The 18,238-nt window shown below is 44.8% G+C and overlaps 1 protein-coding gene across 3 annotated transcripts in view; it reads left to right on the top strand.

The window, feature by feature from the left end:
* Positions 1-18,238, top strand: part of KMT2E (lysine methyltransferase 2E (inactive)) — a 134,753-nt gene that overhangs the window by 92,057 nt on the left and 24,458 nt on the right. For all 3 annotated transcript variants that reach the window (XM_039517241.1, XM_039517246.1, XM_039517235.1), the window contains 2 exons: positions 5,411-5,575; positions 6,620-6,928. In XM_039517241.1, the coding sequence (XP_039373175.1) occupies positions 5,411-5,575; positions 6,620-6,928 (474 nt within the window). The remainder of the gene's footprint in view (positions 1-5,410; positions 5,576-6,619; positions 6,929-18,238) is intronic.

Below are 18,238 nucleotides of genomic sequence, written 5' to 3'. Positions count from 1 at the left end.
GAGGCCCTCCTGCAGCAAAAGACGGAGCTGGAGAGAGCTTCCCTCCAGGCCTCGTTGGACGCAGCTGACTCCGCTGCCATGACTCTGGCCTCGGGTGTTGCCACGCGGCGCGTTTCAGGGCTCCAGTTATCGAGCCTTCTCTCGCAGCTGCAGCACGCTATACAGATCTTGCCCTTCAATGGCACAGGCCTGTTCTCTGACAACGCTGGCCCTAGGCTGCAGAACCTAAAGGGCAGCAGGGTCACTTTGCTCTCTCTCGGCATGCACACGCCGGTAATTCAGCGCCGACGTTTCCGTCCCCAACCTCCGCTCTTACCCTACGCCTTGACAAGGTCGGGACATGGCCAGCGGGCGTGGCTTACACGGTCGTGGCCATCAATCCGCACCCCAAAGGAGCCAGAATTAGGGTCCTTTTGACCACCAATGGGGCAAAAGCCTTCCCATCCTCCCCCCTCCTAAGGACCCCTCTCACGAGCGATTCCTCTGGCAAGAGGTGCGGACGCTCCTCCTCATCGGAGCTATACAGGAGGTACCTAAGGGCGAAACCTATTCCCCTAAGCGAAGGGAGGTCTCAGACCTATCCTAGGCCTGCAGGAACTCAACAAGTCACGATGCAGATGAGTTCCGCATGGTACCCAGGGCGACCGTCATCCCATCCTGGGATCCCGGAGGCTGGTACGCCGCCCTCGATATGAAGGGCACGTGTTTTTCACATTGCCTTTTCTCTTCCACACAGAAGGTACCCTCGGTTTGGGGCCTACCATCGTTATTCCCAGTATACGGCCCTCCCGGTTGGCCTCTATGCAGCCCAGGGGTATTCAAGGGGCATGGCTGTAGTCGCCACCTTTCTTCACCACCGTCTGATACACGTTCCCCGTGTCTAGATGAGTGGCTCATTCGAAGAACCCCCAGGCCCAAAGTACCAGTCATATGGGCATCGACACGAACCTATTCCTGTGTCTAGGCCTGATGATCAATAGTAAAATCCACTCTGATTCCCATACAGGGAAAGGAATTCATTGGGACCGCCCCGGACTCCAGACTCGCCAGAGCCTGCTTTCATCAGCCTTGGTTTCAGGCGAGGGTAACAATTGTACAAGGTCTACGGACCTTCCCGCCAACTTGGGCTCGCTCTTGCCTCGGTTTCCTGAGTCACATGGCTGTCTACACGTTTGCAGCCAATCGTACCAGGCTTCGCCTCTGTTCACTTCAATCGTGGCTCACCTGGGTGTGCCACCCGGGCAGAGGTGGCATACTCGTGGTCGTCTTGTTCCCCCCGAGCGGCCTAGGCTCCCTCAACCGGGAGTCGGCGGGAGTTGCTGTTTCATTCACCCTTCGGGGTCCCTCATGTCAGACAGCCCATCTCTCGGCTGGGTGCGCACCTGGTGTAGTTTTGCACTCACGGCCTTCGGTCAGCGCAAGACCTGGCCTTCCACATCAATGTCCGAGAGCTGAGAGCAGTCTGCCTTGTGTACCAGGCGATTCAGCTGGCGGATCGTCTCAGCAGATCCTTCCTGTCTCACAAGTGGTGGTTTCCTCCCGTCTTTATCTATTCCGTTTTCCATAAGTGGGTCTTCTCCCGCATAGCCCTCCTCGCTCTCGCGAGAACGGAAAGAGAGAGAGAAACTCTCCTCGTTCCAAGGCCTCTGCCCAGGCTCGGTCTTGGAGGATTTTCCTGAGGCCGTGGATCAGCCATCTGCTGTACGCTGTCCACTGTCCCCGCTGGTTCACGAGGTCCTGCTCAAACTCCACAGGGACAGAGCGCCCCTGATCGGGATCGCTCCAGTGTAACCTGGGCAGCACTGGCACACCATGTTGCTACACCTGTCGGTAGCAACCCTCTTGGCACAGACCCCATGATGCGGAATCACGACAACCTTCACCACCCGGTCTTGTAATCCCGGCACCTCACAGCAGGGCTCCTGCGTGGCTAAACCGATCCGAGTTACGTTGTTTGGCCTCGGTTCTGCGAGATTCTCCGGGGTGGTAGACAATCGTCCATTCGGTTCAAGTATCTGGCCGAGTGGAAGCGTTTCTCATGCTGCTCCGAAACGCGCAATGTTTCTCCCGCCGAGATCCTGCTCCATTCCATCTGGTTCCTCAGGGCTTGGAGCGTTTATACACCCCCCCCCAGTGGGGCCCCGCCATAAACCTGGCTCTTCATTCTGGTTCTACCCAGTTTTATTACTGCCCTATTCGAGCCAATGTCAACATGCTCCTTGATATACCTGTCCTGCAAGGCAGTTTTCCTCTAACCTTTCCTGCGGCCAGATGAGTCTCCGAGCTTCAGACTCTCACAATAGGCCCAAGGTATACTGTGTTCCTCAAGGACAAGGGCAGTTATTACCACGTCCGACCTGCCTCCCTACGGAGGTGTCTGCCTTTTATATCTACCAGGATATCTTCCTTCCGGTGGAGAGCAACAATTGCCCTCCTTTGACATCCGTAGGGCGTCTGCAATCTATATCTAGCGGACAGAGCCCTCTCGTAACGCCCCCAAAACCTTCATCGTACCGGCATACCGGACGAAGGGCATACCTGTCTCCTCCTAGAGGATTTCATCTTCAATGATGTTGTGCATACGCACCTCCTGTGTTTTGGCCCATGTTCCATAGCGCCACCTTACTGCACATTCCACCAGGGCTCAGGCTTCTCTGCTGCCTTCCTGGCTCACATACCCTTCCAGGGGATGTGTCGTGCTACTACCTGGTCCTCTATCCAGACCATTGCCTCTTTGGTCCAACAGTCCAGAGCTGATGCAGCCTTTGGCTTAGCAGTTTGCATTCTGCGACATCTACCTCCGACCCCACCGCCTAGGTAAGGCTTGGGAATCACCTAACTGGAATGCATAGGAGCAATCACTCGAAGAAGAAAAGACGGTTACTCACCTGTAGTAACTGTTGTTCTTCGAGATGTGTTGCTCCTATCCATTCCAGACCCGCCCTCCTTCCCCACTGTTGGAGTAGCCGGCAAGAAGGAACTGAGGAGCGGACGGGCCGGCTGGGGTATATATCCTGCGCTATAGCGGCGCCACTCCAGGGGGCGCCAGCCGGCCCGCCGGAGTTGCTAGGGTAAAAATCTTCCGAAGAGCCGTGCACGCGCGGCGTGCACACCTAACTGGGATGGATAGGAGCAACACATCTCGAAGAACAACAGTTACTACAGGTGAGTAACCGTCTTTTCCCTGTGCAGCAGCCGCCCAGCAGGCTATCAGTTGCCGGTCAGTTCAGCTGTCCCTCCCCCCACTGCCTTGTGCTGCTCCTGCTCTCTGCCTTGGAGCTGTTCCTGGGAACCTCCTGCTTGCTGTGCGGGGCTGGGGGTAGGGTGACCAGATAGCAAGTGTGAAAAATCGGGACAGGGGGTGGTGGGTAATAGGAGCCCATATTTAAAAAAAAACAAAAAAAACCCCCAAATATTGGGACTGTCCCTATAAAATCAGGACATCTGGTCACCCTAGCTGGGGGTGGGGGAGAGGTGCTAATGTCAGGGTGTCCCCCTCCCCTCCATTCCTCAGCCCCATCTCCACAGAGCAGGGAGACATGACAGGGCTCAGGAGGGCGTTTGCTGGCAGCAGCTGCTGTCTCAACTTGTTGATCTACTTAAAAAGGCAGTGTACTTAAGAGTAGGGTCAGCGTACTTAAAAGGGCAATGCCTGTGTGTGTGTATGTGTGTGCATGTGTGTGTGTCTCTCACACACAGTCTGCCATACTGTGTCTCCTGCCTCCATTCGTGCTGCCTTGTAGAGTGTGAGACTACATTAACAATAATGTGTTAACCCTTGAGGGCTCAGCTGAGTGCTAGTTCATCATTTAGCAGTAAGGCATTCCCTGGGAAATATCCCACCCTCTGACACCACCACCTCAGCCAAACTTCACAGTCATAATTGCTGTGTACAGTATTAAATTGTTTGTTTAAAATTTATACTGTGGGAGGGATAGCTCAGTGGTTTTGAGTATTGGCCTGCTAAACCGAGGGTTGTGAGTTTAATACTTGATGGGGCCATTTAGGGATCTGGGGCAAAAATCTGTCAGGGACAGTACTTGGTCCTGCTGTGAAGGCAGGGGACTGGACTCCATGACCTTTCAAGGTCCCTTCTAGTTCTATGAGATAGGTATATATCTATATAATTGTGTGTGTGGTCTTTTTTGTCTGGCGAAAAAAAATTCCCTGGATCCTAACACCCCCCCCACACACACACACACTTACATTAATTCTTATGGGGAAATTGGAATTGCTTAATATTTCGCTTAAAGTAGCATTTTTTCAGGAGCATCACTACAACATGAAGCGAGGAGTTACTGTATTAGTAAAATAGGTGCAGAGCTGGAGCTTTATTTTGCCCCTTTGTTTCACTGTTAGGAACAGCACAGTTATTTGTAAGTTTCCCCTTTCTTTAACATAAAATGTATTTCTTTATTGTGCCCAGTCTTTACTGGAGCAAGATTAATGTTAGTAGTAGTAATAAAAATACCTTGCCATAGGTATGTATGGCCCTTCACAGAAAATGAAAAGACAGGTCCTTGACTCAGAGCTTTTAATCAAAGCATCTGATCCTGTAACTTGTGCATTTACATAAATGGAGCTCTCTGTGGGTACAAGAGGTCTGTCTATGCACAAGGATCAGGACCTAAACTACTCATGCATTCATACTGAGAATCTAGTTTCTCTGTATGGAAATGTTGGTATATTAACCTAAGGGAACCTATTTTGACATATATATTGTTTTAAATTAAAAAAATAAAATACTGCTTTGGCATATGTAATGTTGAAAAACTCTGTGTTTATTTGTATTGTTCCTGATAAGTAATGTTCATTTTCCTCTGGCCAGCAGTTTTGCAGTATTCCTATTGTGAAATTGACTTGGAGCAACATACAAATACTAGCCAGACAAATAATAGCCAGAGGGCTTGAGACCTGGAGCAACATGCTATTTTTACATTTCTAGTGTAACTGATTACTGGTAAAGGCTTATTTTTAAATGCTATTGGTTCTAGTCCAAAACAGGAAACCCTACTTTATGTGTGTGATGGAGCTGGTAAGAATTCTCATGATATACCTCTACTTTGATATAACGTGACCCGATATAACACGAATTCGGATATAACGCAGTAAAGCAGTGCTCTAGGAGGGCAGGGCTGCACAGTCAGAAGGATCAAAGAAAGTTCGATATAACGTGGTTTCACCTATAACGCAGTAAGATTTTTTTGGCTCCCGAGGACAGCGTTATATCGAGGTAGAGGTGTACTAACAGTCATTGTCTCTGAGCTTTGGCTGAATATGACCCGCACATGAACACATTATGTATATCATTGTATGTTTTTTTTTAAGCACCTTTTAAAAATCAAAATGTGTGCATTTTGTATATGAAACTGATGTCTGATATCTGATAAATCCTTACTATATCCTTCAGACAAGAGAAGAACGGAAAATGGAAGCTATTCTGCAAGCTTTTGCCAGACTAGAGAAAAGAGAAAAAAGAAGAGAACAGGCTTTGGAAAGAATCAGCACAGCTAAAACGGAGGTTAAATCAGAATGCAAGGAATCGCAGATTATCAGTGACACAGAGTTTATTCAGGTAGCTATCTGTAACTTAAACCAAGTATTAAATATTACCTTCTTAAAAATTAAGTTTGGAATTTAAAATACATTTTTAGTCTAAAACTTTTGAAATCTTAATTGCATATTTTGTTTTTTGGATTTGACTTCAAATTTTGACATGACATGATATTTTTTTAATCTTTCAAGAATAGATAAATTAGTATAGCCATAGTTGAAGAACAGCAGCTAAATTAAGAGTTTTATGTATGCACAAGGGTTACATGGAGACTGCATTGGCTAGTATTTAGAGTTCAAGACAGAGTCAGACTGCACTCTAATCCTAACTCCAAGCGTTTTGTATGGCTTAGTTTGTTATGTCTGATACACATGGTGGTCTTCAAAGAGAAAGTACTATAATATATTAAATATTATGCATGCCATTGTAATTGCTTAGATTTTAAGTAATAACTTTGTCAGGTATATGTAAAATAAAAATTCAGTAAATTATAACTGTGCTGTTTGTAACAGCCATGGTTAAAAGCATTAATCACCAGTGGGAAATACTTTCCTTGCTGTATAGTACTGCATTCTCTGTATTAAATATTTTGCCTTTCTTTACTATGCAGATATTATAACAGAGACAAGGAAAAGTCCAAAATATTCACAGTTAACATATTTAAGAGCATTATTTATGTAGCACCAAAGGTGTGCTGCGGCATTTCAGACAAACAAGGGAACAAGGTCCTTGCCCTGAAAGAGATTTATGAGATAAATAGATTCACTATAGACCAATGTAGTTAGAAACTATCATAGTTCAGCAGAGGAATTACCAAGTCAATTAGACCAGTTGTTTTTCCACTCCAGATTCCTGTTTGACAGTAGCTAGTGCCTGATATTTCATATAAACATACAGGAAACCCCATGCACATGTTTGTGTCTTGAAAGGGTATTGGCATTAAATATTTCCATTTTAAAGCCAGAAACTGTGTTAGTCTTTTAAACCTCTAAGAATGAGGGAAATCAGTCTTGTTTTATTTTTAGTCATGTATGTAACTCCTTTAGCTGCTATATCTTGCACCAGGAATCAGCAAAAGAGGAAACTGCCACCAAGCCAACCCCTGCCAAAGTTAATAGAGCTAAACAAAGAAAAAGCTTCTCTCGGAGCAGAACACATATTGGACAGCAGCGTAGACGACACAGAACTGTCAGCACGTGTTCAGATATCCAGCCATCTTCTCCAGATGTGGAAGTTGCTTCACAACAGAATGAACCTGAGAACACTGCACTTGCAGCTGAGCCTGAAACAGAAACTACTATTGCAGAAATAGTCACTGAAACCGAAGTTCCAGCACTTAATAAATGCCCTGCTAAGTATCCTAAAACAAAGAAGGTATGTCTGTCTATAAAAAGGAACATCTATAAAAAGAGGAATGTTAAGGAAAAACAAACAAAAAAAATTTAAACTTCATAGAAAGATACATACTACACCAAAATTTGTGCTTAATGTGATGTATGTTATGCAACTCCTTGACTTCACTGATATGAACATCATTATAGATTTTTGGCATGTCACTGTTGGTAATCTAAGGGGCTAAAATAATTAATGGAATTCTACAACAATTTGATTACAGCTGATAAAATACATTCTTCTTCGAATGCTTGCTCATGTCAGTTCCATTCTAGGGGTGCACGTGCCCACATGCACAGTCATCTGAGATTTTTGCCTTAGCGGTATCCACAGGGTTGGCAGTGGCACCCCCTCAAGTTCTGCGCTCTTGTGTCTGTAAATCAGGTGCCACTGTCACTATGTCCTCTTAATTCCTTCTTACTGCCTGTAGTGGTTAGTGGGAGCACCTTCCCTTGCATTCCAAGGGCTAGCAGTTTTCGTCTATTATCTTTAAGCCGTAGGGCCATGTAAATAGTTTTGCTCATAGTAGTTAGTGTTAAGTAGTTAAATGTAGTTAATAGTTAGCAGTTAAGGTTCCAGCAGGGACTTTGCTGCAAGTGGGGTATGTCCCGGTCTCCTGGGTTTGTTTCCCCATAGCAGCTGCCTCAAGTGCTTAGTAGGAGAGTCGTACATTAGAGACAAGTGCCGAAGAACTTTCGGCCCCGCACACAGAAGGAGTGGGATGTTCGAATTCGGGCTCTCCTTATGGAGTCCACCCTGCATCCAGCCTCCATGTAGCCCCACCAGGACTCGCTGAGTACCTCGGCCTCAGTGCGCAGTGCATTCCCAGAACCAGGCTCTGTTTGGCACCATTCCCCGTTGCCCAAAAAGAAGTCTAAAACCCTGGCATTGAGCAAAAAAGACCATGGGCCATCAGACAAAGGACTGCTTCAGGCCACCCAGCCACTCTGGAACCGCACGCTCGCACCCCTCCAGCTGGGGTTCTTAGTCCCGTGAAATGTCCACCACCAACTCCCGGGAGTGGCCTGGGTAACAAAACCCTGCCAGCACTGATGCCTTCACAGGCTCTCCCAGCACCAAGAGAACATAAGCCTATGCTGCCAATGCAGCATGTGCCTCAGGAACCGGCAAAGGCTCCCCACGAGGGCAAGCCAGCCGCTAAGACTCCTCGGGGCAGTGGAGTGCCACTGATTCACCAAGACAAAGCAGTGCTTTCCACCTCCATGCTGCAGGTCACCAGAACCGCAGCCTGGACGCCATGGGGTTCCTCCTCGGTCACCAAAGCTTCGACGTGGATTGTCTAGAGCAAGATGCCAGTCGCCGTATTACCGATGCCACTCACCCTCCCACAGATAATCTTTTATAGGTGCAGGTCCTGATCGCCCGAATCATGGAAGTTCTCCCTATTGTGTCTCCAGTCTCCCCAGCACCGGTCCCCTCGATACCGGCACCGATCATCTCACTCCAGACACTGGTCCCTGTCAGCAATGCCCAGCAAGCAGACCCAGCTGTCAACGGCCCCACCGTGGTCACATGGAAGCCTATTTCAGCCCCTCGCCTAGGCTGCATCAGTGCGAATGGTCACTCGAGGCTGCGTCAACATTGACTGCACCAACTTAGCAGCATGGCCAGTGGCAGGTGGAGTGGCCTTATTGGGGCACATGGGGAATGCCGGTTGTGGTGATGCCCCCTTCTACCAGTCATTGGCCACCACCTCAGAGCAGCAGCTGGTGCCACTGATGGCATGCTCATTGGTTGGAGCAGAGGGAATAGTGCCCCCACCCCTCCAAACCTCCTTTCCCCATGGGGGAAGATGACCCTGGCACTGCAATCATCATCCTCGTCCTTTGAGCTGGTTGTGGGACTCTCGAGGGCAAGCCCGCCAGATGATTTCAAAGAACATCAGGCCCTGCTGCGTCGGGTGGCCAAGAACTTGTGCCTGGAGGCAGAGGAAATAGCTGAGCAGATGGATGCCTTGTTTAACATCTTGTCAGCCTCCACCCCTACCCATCTTGCACTACTGGTGCACGACGGTGTCCTTAAGATTGCCAAGGGTCTCTGGTAAACTCTGTCCTTCCTCCCTCCCACTTCAAAGAGGGCTGAAAAGTATTTTGTCCCAGCCAAGGGGTTTGAGTACCTCTATACCCACCCTCCCTAGGCTCGCTGGTGGTCTCTGCGGCCAATGAGAGAGACTAACAGGGGCATACCAGTTTGACTCCCAAAAATAAAGAGGTCAAACAGTTGGATCTATTTGGGAGAAAGATTTATTCGATGGCCAGTTTGCGGTTCTGGGTGGCGAACCATCAGGCTGTTACAAATTTAACTTATGGGACTCCCTTCATAAGTTCAATGAGTCCCTTCCACAGGAGCTGGCCCAAGAATTTGGCACCCTGGTGGAGGAGGGCACTGCATCTGCCAGGAGCTCCCTCCCGTTGGCATAGGACATGGTAGACTTGGCAGCCAGGGTGGTTGCATCAGCGACGGTGATTGGCGCAGCTCCTGGCTTCAGACTGCAGGTCTCTTCCAGGAAATGCAAACCTCCATCCAAGCCCTCCCGTTTGATGTGAACAGTCTCTTTTCAAATCAGATTGCAAGGCTGCTTGGGCTGAAGGACACCAGGGCCACCCTTGGCTTGCTGAGAATGCACACACCACAGTCTGCGAGGAAGCAGTTCTGGTCGCCCCTGCCGCCTAAGTCTTGGCAGTCTTGCCAGGGGCCTGCAAGAAGAAGGGACAGTTTCAGCTGCTGTCACCCCTCTTCCTCCTGCTCACCTGTGCAGCCCAGCCAGGCAAAACACTGTGGGAGCCAGATGTGCTTGTTTTGAGGGTGTGGTCGAGAGCAATGTCCCAATCACCATCCATCCCGCTCTTTCCTCAAGCGCCTGCATTCCTTCCGTTCGGCCTGGTCCCAAGTCAACTCGCGCTGTTGGGTGCTGTACATAGTGTCTCACGTACATAGTCCACCTTGTGCTGTACATAGTGTCTCCTGCAATTTTCGGTGTAACTGTGACACCTCAACAGGGCTTTCAAAAGTTGAGGTTTTGCATGGTCTCCCTGGCCTCCATGATCCCCTCCCTGGAACTGGGAGACTGGTACACTGCCCTTGACTTGGACACCTATTTCCACATCTCCATATTCCAAGGTCACGGGCGTTTCCTCTGGTTTATAGTGGGTGAACGCCATTTCCAATTTACGGTGCTCCCCTTTGGCATCTCATCAGCCCTAAGGGATTTTACCAAATATATGGGTCTGGTGACTGCTTACCTCAGACATCGAGGGGTCCAAGTCTTCCCACATGTTGACAGCTGGCTCATCAAAGGCAGGTCCTGGAACCAAGTGCAGAGACGCCTCGATCTGGTGCGTTCCAGTTGCCACAACCTGGTCCTGATGATAAACGAGAAAAAAAATCCACCTTAAGGCCGGTCCAATGCATAGAGTTCATTGAAGTGGTTGTCGACTCCGTGGAAGCCCAGAGCCTTCCTCCCAGAGTCACATTTTCAGGCCATGTCTGATCTGATCTCCCATGTGAGTAGCTGCCCGCTCACTACAGTTCACACCTGTCTGCGGTTGTTGGGTCACATGGCCGCTGGTATCGATATGGTCAGTCTTGCTCAGCTCCACCTCCATCCTCTGCAAGCATGTCTGGTGTCAGCCTACACCCCCAACTGAAACGATCTAGACTGGGTGGTCAGGGTGCCAGATCAAATCCTGTCGTCCCTGGATTGTTGCTTGGATGCTGGGTCGATGTTGCAGGGAGTACCCTTTGTGACCCTGGCACCGTTGTTGACCCTGGTCTCTGCTTCAGACCAGGGTTGGGGAGCCCACCTGGGCAAGCTGAGCACCCAGGGCTGATGGGTGTGGGACAGTCTGGCCCTCCACATCGCCAGGGAGTTCAGAGTGGTTTGCATGGCCTGCCAGCCCTTCTTGCCCCACCTGAGAGGCAAGGTCGTGCAAGTCTTCACGGACCGTACCGCTGTGATATAGTAAATCAACAGATAGGGAGGAGCCCTCTGCCAAGAAGGTCTCAACCTTTTGGCACTTCTGTGTGTGGCATGCCATTCATCTGGTAGCCGCACACCTGCCTGGCACCAAGAATGTGCTAGCAGATCGCCTCGGCAGAACCTTCTTGTCTCGCTATGAGTGGTCGCTCCATCTAGAGGCGGCCAGTATGATTTGAAAGTGGGGAACTCTCCAGATGGACTTGTTCGCGTCCCACCAGAACAGAAAATGCCATGTGTTCTGTTCGCTCGAGGGGGTAGACAGGGGTTCCCTGTCAGATGCTTTCCTACTTCTGTGGTCGGGGCCCTGATGTACGCTTTCTCACCAGTGTCGTTGATCCACAGAGTCCTAGTGGAAGTCAAGCGGGACAGGGCGAGGGTTATCCTGATAGCTCCCGAGTGGTGTTGCCAGCACTGTTTCGGCATGCTGCTGGACCTTTCAGTAGCTGAGCCACTGCAACTCCCTCTCTGGCCGGACCTGCTGTCTTAGAATCACAGCAGTCTCCTGCAGCAGAACCTGAAGGCGCTGTATTTGACAGTATGGCTGCTGCTAATTGCGGATGAGTGGGCATACTCGACCCAAATGCAACTGATCTTGCTGAGTAGCAGAAAGCCCTCCACCAGAGCAACCTATCAGGCAAAGTAGAAAAGGTTTATGTGCTGGGCCTTGGATCAGTGTGTCCGGGTCGAACAGGCCTCTCTGCAGGTGATCCTGGACTATCTCCTGCACCTCAAACTCCAAGGCTTGTCACTGTTGTTAACCAGGGTCCACCTGGCTGCTATTTCGGCTTTCCAGCCTCCATTCCAAGGCAGGTCAATCTTCACTCATGACGCGAAGGCCCGATTTCTGAAAGGTCTGGAGTGTCGTCTTTACCTGCACCTCCGGGATCCAGTCCCTCCCTGGGATTTGAACCTTGTGCTGTTGAGGCTCATGGGACCTCCATTTGAGCCTCTGGCTTCCTGGTCTCTTCTCCTTCTCTCCTGAAAGGTGGCATTCCTGATGGCAATTACATCCACCCGCAGAGTGTCTGAGCTCAGGGCGCTTATGTCGGAGCCGCTCTATACTGTGTCCTACAAGGATAAGGTCCAGTTGCAGCCGCAGCCAGCATTCCTGCACAAGATAGTTTCCCAGTTTCATACCAGCGAGGACATTTTCTTATTGGTCTTCTTTCTGAAGCCCCATAGTTCTAAAGAGGCTTGCAGGTTATACGCCCTGGATGTCAGGAGGGCACTGGCCTTCTATATTGACAGGACATGGCCTTTCCGTAAGTCAACGCTACTGTTCGTTGCTGTAGCAGACAGGAAGAAAGGTCGTCCAGTGTCTGCTCAGAGGATTTAGACCTGGATCACAGCCTGCATCCGATACTACTACGAGTTCCCGAGTGTGCTTCCACCGATGATAGTCAAGGTGCACTCGACTAGAGCGCAAGCGTCATCAGTGGCCTTCTTGGCTCGGGTGGTGATCCAAGAGATCTGTAGAGCTGCTACCTGGTCATCTGTCCACACGTTTACATCCCATTATGTGCCGACCCAGCAGGCCTGGGATGATGCTGGCTTCAGCAGAACAGTGCTGCAAGTTGCAAAACCATGAACTCCAAGCCCACCTCCATTGGCACTGCTTGTGAGTCACTTAGAATGGAATTGACATGAGCAAGCACGTGAAGAAGAAAAAACGGTTACCTACCTTTTGTAATTGTTGTTCTTCGAGATGTGTTGCTCATGTCCATTCCATTACCTGCCCTCTTGCCCCTCTGGAGTTGCTCGAAAGAGGGAACCAAGAGGGCGTAGAGTTGGCGGTGCCTGATATACCAACACATGAGCGTGGCTCTCGAGGGCGCCACTGCTGACCCTGCAGATATCGCTGAGGCTAAAATCTCTGACTACTGTGCACATGGGTGCATGCACACCTTGAATGGAATGGACATGAGCAACACATCATGAGAACACATCTTACAAAAGGTAAGTAACCATTTTTTCTTTGGATTTACAAAATTTCTGAAGTACATTTTGCAGAATAATTCTGGAGTTCATATTTGCTAATCAAATTTCTTTGTGCATGCATCTAAATATTGCATATAAGAAATCCGTTAAAAGAAAATTACTTAGATTGCAAAGTCAAGCGGTCAAAGTGTAATAAATAAAAAGGAGACTTATTTTATGTTCTGCTTTGTTATAAGATTTAATTTGTTTTTAACTTTAACTGTTTGTGCCAGGATGTTTTGATTTATTTGTTCTCTTTTGCTGAGAAGACTGGCTAAATGTAAAAGATCAAGAAAAATTAAACACTTGAAAATATTAGGAATACTGTTCAAAGGAACTTCCATTTTTTTATATAAGCATGTTGCATATAACCTGTAAAGATATCCTATAGCACTAATTAAAACAGCTTTCAAAATAACTTGCACTGTGAAAGATAAGCATTCTCTCAACAACTTGTGTAGCATGTTCAAAATTTAAAGAAGATACTCTTTATAATTAAGCCCCTTCGTTTTCAGTTTAAACCAATTTTTACTGAAAATTTTCTCGGATATTCAGAAAGTATTATTTAGGTTTTTTTTCTGATTTTCACCCTACTTTTATATCATTCAAATATATAAAAATAACTTGTTTTATTAAGAAAATGCAATACATATTACATATATGTACATATTACAATAAGACATTACTCTGTGTATATATGCCAAGCTGCCTGTTGAAATAAGGATATGCATTAATCTAGAAGATACATACCATAAACAAACAGGCACACACCCGAGCTCTGAAGTACATGCGCATCTGAATGTACTGATGAATCTCACACCCACCACATATACATTTCAAGCTGTTAGCAGATAACAGTTTAAAGATTTGACACACTAAAATGGGAAGAAAATGAAAATCTGTATCCAAATACATTTGAGAACAAGGAAGTATTCGAAAGGGGTTTTTTTTGTTTGTTTGTTTTTTTAAGGGAGAAAAGGATGACGTTGATATTATGCGCTGCAAATGGTGTGGCCTAATTATTAAATGTAAATATTTATAGGCTAATAGCTTGAAGTCTACAAAAGTAAACTGTTTGTTCAAATGTAAAGTTTTATTTGGGGATTAGAGATATATTGTTTTCTTAAACTCAGAGGTGGCATTATGTTTTGAGTTCTGTTTAGTTTTGCAGCAGACCACACTGATGAACGGAATTCAAAGCATTAATCTACTGAATACTTTTTTTCCCCCATGTCTTTCCGTCCACCAAAATAAACCCCAATATTTACCCAGAATAATTAATAGTTTTTGCACTGATTTTCACCGGTTTTTGTTGTTGTGGTAATGAAGACTGATAAATTCCTGTGAAAAGTTAAATAAAATAAAAATGAAGAGCTCTATTTATAATATAAAAGTGGAAGAAAATAATGCTAGGCTAGTTTCAGTATTTTGACACCATTAGTAAACAACTCCAAAAATTCAGTTAATTTGCATTATTTAATAATGCATCTTTTTACCCTTCTACACATCACAAAACTAAAGCATAGCAATGAAGCGGTATATCCTAAACCCCCAAGGATATTTTTGCTCTGCTTACCTCAGATGCCTACCTGTAAAATCACTTTTTAGCTCCTATTCTGAGGGAAAGCTAGAAGCTATTCGTTATCTTCTCTGTTTGTGACCCAAAGCTTAAAGGAGTAAAAAGACACCCAAGAAGTCTTAAGAAAAATCAATGACTGAAACTAGAGCCTCCATTCGCCACTCCATAATATTCTAGATGTCCTTTCTCAAACTCCTTTACTGTCTCATTGTGGGAAGGGTGGATACAAATTTTGGATTTTTCTTATTTAAATTGTGTTTTTATTTAAATTAAATACTTACCTGTTTTAAAAAATAACTGTTTAAATAAATTTAAAATTGACAACCTATGGTAAACCCTAAATGTAGTATAATTTGCTAAAATCCTTTAAATAAAACATATGCCACAAAAATGAGCCCTCCTCAAATTTTAGTGAGTTAAAGGGTACTTTTAAAATTTTATATATATATAAAAATTAGGGAGAAAACACATCTTTAACTTTTGAGGTCAACTCAAGCATTATAAATATGTTTCCTTGTCCTGTAATGCATTAAGTACTTCTCTTTTCAGTCTTAAACATGGAGATAATGCTGGGTATTTACATTTTTCCAAATGTGAGTACTTCCAAGTTTCTGTTGTTCAAAGAAGTTTTTGCCCTAATTACTTTTGGTTTCAGTTTAGCTAACAGATGAAGAACAAATATTTTCTTCATGTGGATGGAGTAGTTCATTCAAAATTGAAAAATAGATTGGAAGTTGAAAAAGCAGGAAAGCTTATTTTCCTTTTCCAATAAGTGAATAAAAACCAGGTGGGAGAAGATAAGATCTACTAATTCTAAAATTTGAAGAACATGGGTCCAAATTTTCAAAGCAACTTAGGTGGCTAAAGATGCAGCAGATAGGTGCCATGTAGGATTTTCTAATGTGCCCCAGTGGGCACCGCAGTGGTGACCAGAGACAATTAATACTCCCGTGATTTAATAAATCAGTTAGTTCATCAAAACTTGTTTTGTAATTAGAACTTTTTTCTAATGCATTCAGTACATTTAAGTATTAGGGGGTAGCCATGTTAATCTGTATCCACAAAAACAACGAGGAGTCCAGTGGTACCTTAAAAACCAACAGATTTATTTGGGCATAAGCTTTCATGGGTAAATAAACCTGTTAGTCTTTAAGGTACACTGGTCTCCTCAGGTTTTTTTAGTACATTTAAGGAATTTTCAACTAATAAAAACAATTTTTAAATGCTGTTTTGTACACTTTTTTAATGGAATTCCAGTTTCTGTCTGGATGCAATTTGACATAAATCCTGAGTAAAAGATTATCATCTAGTAAATAAGAAATGTGCCATTTGTCATGTTCCAATATAAAAATATGTAAATATTAAGAATCTGAATAATGCATGTTAAATTATGTAATTGCTTATTTCAACACATGTAGATATAGTGTATCTTGGTTACCAAAAAGGAATACCAAATTTAGTGCAACATCTATATTTGTTTGCAAAGCAACATGTTTTAGTGGTTATCCCATCCGATGAGAAGGAACCTTTCTTTAGCAAAATAACAAAGTACAAATGCAAAACAAGATTAAAATCCGTTATTTAAATTTAAGGTTTTCTACTTGCTGATTTAAATCACGATTAAAATAGGCGAGTTGATTCTTGGGGGATCAGAGACTTTGATTTTATTAAAAAAGGCATTTTGGTGTAAGTCTCAATGACATGATAGCTAAAATGCTGGTGGGTGGTCTACACTAGCATTTCACCCCATTTCAACAGTTCTGCTATATAATTAGCAGTAGAAAATTTTAGGTGAAAAAGTGTAGTTTAGGCATAGCCCACTGAGGGCTGTAACAGTGACCTATCGTGCCTTACTGGGGAGTGAGAACCAAAAATCCTACATGACTGAACATAAGAATGGCCATACTAGGTCAGACCAAAAGTCCATCTAGCCCAGTATCTTATCTTCTGACACTGGCGAATGCCAGGTGCCCCAGAGGGAAGGAACAGAACAGGTAATTATCAAGTGATCCATCCCTGTTGCCCATTCCCAGCTTCTGACAAACAGAGGCTTGGGACACCATCCCTACCCATCCTGGCTAATAGCCATTGATGGATGTATCCTCTATGAATTTATCTAGTTATTTTTTGAAAACAGCTTTTATTGCAAGCATATACTTAAGCATTCTGATTAGTTGTTGGGCCACCCAGTGATTAAAGTGAGTTGAAATTTTTTTTTTTAAATTTAAAAATGACCTTTCAATTAAATGGACATGTTTAAACATATTTTTCAAGTATTGACTTTCTGACTTTTTTTTTTTTTTTTGGCAAAGTGAAAGTTTGGTTTTGTCAGGTTTTTGGGGGTCGGATAATTTCCCAACCAGCTCTATCAATACTTTTTCACTAATACATTTCAAGCTTGGTGTAACAGCTTGTGCAGATACTGCTTTCAAGCAGTATTTTGAGATAAATAGATTTTGCCATCTTTTTGGAGGGAATAGCTTTCTTTACTATGGTTTACCACTTTACAGACTTAGAGATACAGGTTGGCGTACAAGATGCAACACTTTTGGAAGTTATTGAAAAGAGTGACGTACATATTGGAATTCAGCCTTCTTGCTTCCTGTTTCCTGTGATTGGAGCTAAATCCCCTTGTAGGGACTTAGTGTCTTTTGCAGTTCTATATATGTGGAGAAGCCACTTTGGAGAAAGTGCCATTAGTGGTGTATTTTGACTTTTTGAGTACATTGGGGGGGGGGGGTTGGGAGGAGGGGAGTATATTCAAAGCAGAACAGTGAAAATAATTAAGCTGAAGACAGGATACTAACGAAATCTGATAATGAAGATCTGTACACGTTAAAGTATTATACTGATTTAAATAAAAGCATTTCCCCATGCTTAGTGGCTTAGAGTGCCAGGGGTTAGTTTTGAAATATACTCTGGAATCAAAATATTTACGGTCCTAAGAACATTCAACCTATACAACTTCACAGCAGATACTATTATTTATATTATTGTTGTGCCTATGGGCCCAAGTCATGGACCATGACCTCATTATACCAGATGCTGTACAAATGGGGGGGAAAAGTACAATTTGAATTTAACAAAGTATCTGGCATAATATTAATAAAAGAACCAGCACCATGGTCCTAGTTCAAAATCATGTAAATAATTCCACTGTTAGTTTAGCAGTATTTAACATCTAGATCTTTTTGTATTGAATTATTTCACCAGTTATCAAAACTATTCATTTTATTATGATAATCTTTGGCCTTTTAGGTGGCCTCATGAATTTGCACATGTATATAATTGTGCTGATGTTGTAATTGAATACAAACTCAGTGTTATTAGATGGGATGGGAGGATAATAGAGTAAATGAAGAACCAATTTCCAGATTTTGATGAAATGTAAATTGAACATTTGAAGTTACCATCAGTAGAAAGGGTTCAGAGTGGTAGCTGTGTTAGTCTGAATCAGCAAAAACAACGAGGAGTCCTTGTGGCACCTTAGAGACTAACAAGTTTATTTGGGCATAAGCTAAAACGCACTTCATTAGATGCATGGTGTGGAAAATAAGGTAGGCAAGTATAAATACACAGCACATGAAAAGATGGGAGTTGTCTTGCCATCAGTAGAAAGACAGCTTTATGATTAGCCTAAAATAACGATGTGATTTAGTCTCATTCCAGACTATCCGTTTGCTGGATGATAAATTAATGAAGCTTTATATACTATTAACAGAATCTGCTGAAAAAG

This window comes from Mauremys reevesii, linkage group 1, assembly GCF_016161935.1.
Source record: "Mauremys reevesii isolate NIE-2019 linkage group 1, ASM1616193v1, whole genome shotgun sequence".
Classification (NCBI taxonomy): domain Eukaryota; kingdom Metazoa; phylum Chordata; order Testudines; family Geoemydidae; genus Mauremys; species Mauremys reevesii.
This window is presented reverse-complemented; position numbering and strand designations above follow the sequence as displayed.